The 5,688-nt window shown below is 54.2% G+C and overlaps 2 protein-coding genes across 2 annotated transcripts in view; one reads left to right on the plus strand and one right to left on the minus strand.

The window, feature by feature from the left end:
- HMHA1 (histocompatibility (minor) HA-1) overlaps positions 1 to 2,354 on the plus strand; it is a gene marked incomplete at its 5' end in the record, with an annotated part of 15,352 nt that extends 12,998 nt beyond the window's left edge. The window contains one exon of the mRNA XM_009885828.1: positions 2,329 to 2,354. Coding sequence (XP_009884130.1) covers positions 2,329 to 2,354 — 26 coding nt within the window. The remainder of the gene's footprint in view (positions 1 to 2,328) is intronic.
- A 489-nt stretch (positions 2,355 to 2,843) lies between these two features.
- Positions 2,844 to 5,676, minus strand: POLR2E (polymerase (RNA) II (DNA directed) polypeptide E, 25kDa). The gene is made up of 6 exons (XM_009885825.1): positions 5,504 to 5,676; positions 4,398 to 4,513; positions 3,894 to 3,974; positions 3,623 to 3,681; positions 3,368 to 3,446; positions 2,844 to 2,922 (listed from the first exon to the last, which is right to left on the minus strand). Exons 1-6 carry the CDS (start codon positions 5,520 to 5,522, stop codon positions 2,857 to 2,859), a joined length of 420 nt encoding a protein of 139 aa, XP_009884127.1. The 5' UTR covers positions 5,523 to 5,676; the 3' UTR covers positions 2,844 to 2,856.
- Between the last annotated feature and the right edge of the window lie 12 nt (positions 5,677 to 5,688).

The following is a 5,688-nucleotide window of genomic DNA, read 5'->3' on the forward strand; positions in this document are numbered from 1 at the left end:
GCGCGGGCCGCGGCTGGAAGGGGAGAAGGGGCTGCCGGGAGGTGGCACAGGGAGAGGTGCCCAACAGCGGGCAGGAGAAGGGCACAGACAGACGGACAACGCCGAGCACCACGCGCGGGCTGGCCCTGCCAGCCTGGGGAATGGCTCATGGGAAGGGGACACGGGCAGAGGAGCACTGGGTTCGGCGTAGCCACGTAAAAGCCACCCATGCCGTCTCGCCCAGAGCCGGCCTCAGCTGTAGGGCCACAACCGCACCGTCTGCCCGGCCCGGTGAGGTACATCCATCATTTATAACTGACTGCACTGGGCACTCGACGCCCAGCGATGAATTTACTGCCCCGGCACTTCTAAGCGACACAGGACTCCACCAGCGACGTGCCGTCCCCGGCTGGGCTGACAAGGTTGGCATTGCTGCTTGTATTTATGGGCATTTTTCTACTCGGCAGGAGCCACGCTAAGAGCAACCCGCCGGCTGTGAGCAAGCTTGGGCACAGGTTTTCCTGGCTGCAGGGTCCTGAGCATTGCCTCATCTCTCAGGGGTTGGTTTTTTTTGAGAGATGTTTGGTCTCCAAAAACCTAAGCTGCAAGTCCAGGAGTGCACCTTTGCTCTCCCAGCCGGCCCCGAGGTGGAGCTGGGCAGAGAGCAGGTCCCCAAGGGGAGACGCCGCCTCCTCAGGACCTCCACGGCCCAAACAGAGTCACAGCCCCGCCAGTCTAACAGGCTTTTGTTTTGTTTTGTTTTTTTAAAGAGATAACCCTTCCACATGAATCCACTACCTCTGCTGGCAAAGTATTTTTTTTTAAGCCATGAATTGAAGTATTTTTTTTAAATTTATGAGACTTTTCTGCACTGAAGTGTAGAGAAACAAGTAGATTTTAAGTTTAGAAAGAGCTGAAAGCTGTTTCCTTCTATTACCCTGCTTGTGCCCGGGCTGTGTTCCTGCCGTCACCGCTGAGCGTGCCGCTAGACCTGTCCCGGGCAGAGGCCAAGCGCTCCCGGCCGGGGACAGACACGCAAGGGCACCTCGCGCACAAGCGACGCGCGGCCCACGGCTCCTGAGAAACCGCACAAAGCCAAAGCTGTTTTCTAGTAATTAGCCAGACCCTTCCTCAGCGGGGTGCCGGACACCAGCTCCTCTCTCGCGCTCTCTGCTCCCGCATCAGCCCTCACCGCTCCGGCTCTGCCGAGCGGCCGCCCCCACGGGACAGCGAGGGGTGAGGCGGAGGCAGAGCCCGGCCAGGGGAGCGATGTTCCAGCTGCGGATCCACTGAGCGGTGTCTGGGGGGTTGTACGCACCTCGTTACTGTAGAACTGGGCCATCACCAGACGTTTGACCCCGTAGAGGATCAGTCTCCAGCACAGGGGAGAGCTCAGGCTTTACGGCGCCAGAGCTCTCCAAGACTAATCGGAAATGCATCTCAGCTCAAAGGTACACAAAACCACTGTTAATTTACAACTAAATGGTTTATAACTGAGCCAAGGAAGAGCCAGGGACACCTGTGAGCCATTCTGCTCCGCAGCTCTTCAACAAGATGGTTGGATTTTTCCAGCAAGTCATTTCCACGGTAGCAAGAGGAACGGGGCCGGCTGCCCTCTCTTGCCACCAGCACTGCTACCACGGCGGTACCACGTGTGTTTGCGAGGATGGATGACGGGTGAATGCGAGTGAGGGAAGGGACAAAAGCTACGCTTGAGCTTCACATGGTAACAGGCGTCCTTCTATTTGTATTGTATTCTATTAATTCAGCGTGGAAAGAGTAAAGTGTGTTTGTTATGACATGCCTGTACTGCTGTATGAAACTGCGTTACAAGTTTTGCTGTGTTCAGATTGACATACTTCAAAAAAAATAAATAAAATCAGTGTGTTCCAACCCGCGCCTGTCCTGGAGATCAGAGTCTTTCAGACTCATACGCCTGTGGCCGCAGGAGGCTAAGCACCGTAAGGAACTACTCAAAGTATTTCTAGCAAGTAAACTGAAGTTTAAAAACCCTGAAGAGACCTGAAACAGATTAAAATGAAAGCGACTGGAGGGTGATAAACAACTCTCCACTGCAATATCTGAGCACCAAGGCCTCAAAACAAGGGCCAGAGGGTAGAACAGGTAAGGTACGCAACGAGGCGAGTCTGAACTGCAGCGCCAAAACTGCACATGACAGTTCGGAGTTGGGCACAGTGAGCTCTTGGTACAGGGAGAGGCTGAGAAATACATACCAGTGAGTAACAGCGAGAGTACAAACTTTAATAAAAATAAGATCCTATAAAATAAAATAGGAAAGCAAAGGCCTTTTTCCACTCGCTTCCTCCCCGCACACTTCTGTTGCTTCAGGTTACTTCCATGGCTTGAGTCCTTAATGAACACTGAGGAGTTACAGCAAAGTCTACGCTGGAAAACAAAGAATTAGGCAAAGCAACATCACTGCAGGGAATTTTCTTGGCCATCCCTCTACGAAAAGGCAGACATCTCAGAGGGTCTGTAAATTGCTGGTGGATGGGAAGATGAGAAGGTGTCGCACAACTCTCCCACACCTGGAAGAGAGAACTCGGGATGTGAATGTCCTCACGCCTCCCTCAGTAGATGGACGACTCCCACGGCCAAACCCCACCGAACGCCCTGAACACCGACAGACACGTCCTGCACGGTGGATACTGAGGCAGGACCCAGGTAAGCCTTGCTCTGGTCTGTCCTCTCACTAACAGTGCCCTCCACAAACAATTTAAAGTTTTGAGATAATCTTTTTCTGGAAGCAGCTCACTTCAGGTCAATCCAGGAAAGTCCCAGCGTAATTCTAAGGCACTGCTCAAAGCCCTCCGATAGCCGGAGGGTCTCGTGCTCGGCCTTACCCGATCGCTCTGGTCACTGCACCAGCCTGTAGGTGATGTAGCGGCCCGCAGTCTCACTCGGCCTTATGATCTTCACGACCTGGAGGGCCGACAGAGGAACTCGTGAGGGAGAGAAGCTGGCGGCGTTGCCCCTGCAGGGCTTCCCTGCCCGACACAGGCGCACACGCAGACCCCGACAGCGTGGCTGTAAAGTTGCGGCACTCAGCAGCCGCAGATGGCTGCGCTGAGCTCCCCGCTTCAGGTGTGGGCACAGCATGGAAGTGTCCCCCCCCAGCACAAGGGGAGGGGGAGATCACAGACCGTGGGGGTGGTGTCACATCTGCTGCCTGTTACTGGTTCAGCTGAGACTGCCGCGTCCTCGCTAAACCCTGCTCGCCTTACACACATCCGTACCTAACCTACAGCAGCTTTTACGTTTGAAAGAGAGACCCCTCCTGTCTCCAAGAGCTCTGAAATACTGTCGAGGATCTCCTCTCCTTGCCCTGCCCACAGGGAGCTGTCGCCCAAACCTATTTCTCTCTTACCTGACCACGCTTTATTCCGAAGTACCGTGCCACGGGATCCCCGGCCTGTATCCTCGGGAGCTGGTTCTCTCTCAGCTTACTGCGCAGGGAGTCAAGGAGAAGCTCCCCCAGCAGAACACGCGACTGGCACAGACACCCCTTCGTTAGCGCAGCGCATGGAACAAAGTAATAAACCGTCACACACGGATGTATTCATTTTCGGCCCAAAGCAAGTACGCCTCACACCCAGGCAGGAAGGGAAGGAACAAAGGATACTATCTGGCCAGTAGCTCGGTTACTTCTTCCTTTGTCATCACGACGTGCTCTGGGACCAACTGTAAACAACAGCGAGAGACTGTAAGATTAGAAAGCCAAAGAAAGCGACTGGCTCCTCACAGTGGCGGGAGAAGCAACTTGAAGAAAATTACGACGGCGTTACTCAGCCCGGCCCTCCAGCCGAGAGGAGGTCTCTGGGAGCAGCCTGAGCTGCAGCTCAGCACCAAAGGCTGAGCATCCCGCCCTCGTTCCGCGGCCCGACACCGCTCACCTCGTGCTCTGTGATGTTGATCAGAAGCTCCTGCTGCAGGAACTGCTCCAGGATGTATTTGGGAGCCATATCTACCAGGGACTGGAAAGGGAAAGGTCTGTCAGACAGCAGCACCGCGCTGGGACAGCCCTGCCTGTGCTCAGCTCTGCTCCCCAGTGACCACCAGTCACTGCGAGTGTGGGATCACTACACTCATGCTCACACGGATACAGCTACGCAGGCAAAGGGCAAACAGATCTCTTCACCACTGACAAACATCCCCTTTTCTCTTGACTACTGCTGGGCCCTCAGTTGTTCTTCTGGAACCAGAACCAGTTGTTCTGGTTAAATGTTAAGCAACAGCCTGCATTAAGGTACAACAGGCTTTAGCAAAAGATTTTATCTGGAAGGACATCCTAAGCTTTTATTCACCTAAAGCAGCACTGAAAAACAGACAAGCAAGACGTCCACAGCCCACAGCGACCCTCTGACTCCCAGGCAGCCTTCTTTTACGGTACTGTGTACCTGCTTTGCCGAGGGGGTCATGCCTTGCTGCACCACAATCAGCGCTCTGGTGATGTTCTCCTCCTGCATTCTCTGGCAGTACATCTTGATCGTCTTTATTCCAACCTTGGGCTCCTCTGAGGAAGGAGTTACAATGGAAAGAGATTACAAAGAGCCCTCCCTCTTTCTATTAATCCCTTCAGAAAGCAAAGCTAGCCCTTCTGGCAGCAGAAATACCTGGGTAGCCTGGAAGAGTGGGCTAACAAGAACCTTATGAAGTTCAAGAAGGACAAGCGTAAGGTTTAGCACCTGGGAAAACATAATCGAGGAATGCAGCACAGGTGAGGATCTACCCGGCTGGGGAACAGCGCTGTGAGAAGGGCCCTGGGGGTCCTGGTGGACAACAAGCTCAATGTGAGTGAGCAGCGTGCTGCTGTGGCAAAGCCAACTGGGTGCTGGGCTGCATCACCAGCTGAGATAAAGGAGTCATCATCCCACTCTACTCAGCACTGGTCAGGCCACACCTGGAATACTGTGCTCAGTTTTGGTCCCTACTATGCAAAAAAGCTATGGCCGGGCTGGAGAGAGTCCAGAGAAGGGCTACCAAGATGATCCGAAGATGGGGAAGCCTGCCACATGAGGAAAGGCTGAGAGAACAGTGTTTGCTCAACCTTAAGAAAAGAGAGATTAGGGGTGACCTTATCACCGCGTTCCAGTATTTAAAGGGTGGCTACAACGAAGATGGAAACTCCCTTTTTACGAGGACTCACATGGAAAAGATGAGGGGTAACGGGTACAAGTTACTCCTGGGGAGATTCCGACTGAACACAAGAGGAAGATTCTTCACAGTGAGAGCAACCAGCCGTAGGAATAACCTCCCCAGGGAAGCGGTGGATTGGGCACTTTTAAGGTTCGGCTGGGCCACCATGTCTAGACCGTGCTTTGGCCGAGAAAGGTTGGGGCAGATGGTCCCTGAGGTCCCTTCCAACCTGGGACTTTATGGTTCTATGATGATTCTATGGTTCTGTGAGGATTCTATGAGGATTGTCTGGTTCTGTGATGAATTTATGATTCTCCCGCCCGGCTCCCGACCCCCGGGAACCGCGGCCGGAGCCGGCTGGGCTCACCCGGGAAGAAGACGAACATCTGGTCGGTGGGATCGTCGTTGTGAGCCACCAACACCGTCAGGTCGGTGCGGCGGGGCCGCCCCTCGCTGGGTTTGTCACCGAACTGCGCCTTGAACTCCTCCAGCGTCTGATCCAGCTCGTCCTGGGTCACCAGATAGCCCCGATCGTGACAGAGCTGCCGAAGA

This window comes from Charadrius vociferus, unplaced genomic scaffold, assembly GCF_000708025.1.
Source record: "Charadrius vociferus isolate BGI_N301 unplaced genomic scaffold, ASM70802v2 scaffold525, whole genome shotgun sequence".
Classification (NCBI taxonomy): Eukaryota; Metazoa; Chordata; class Aves; order Charadriiformes; family Charadriidae; genus Charadrius; species Charadrius vociferus.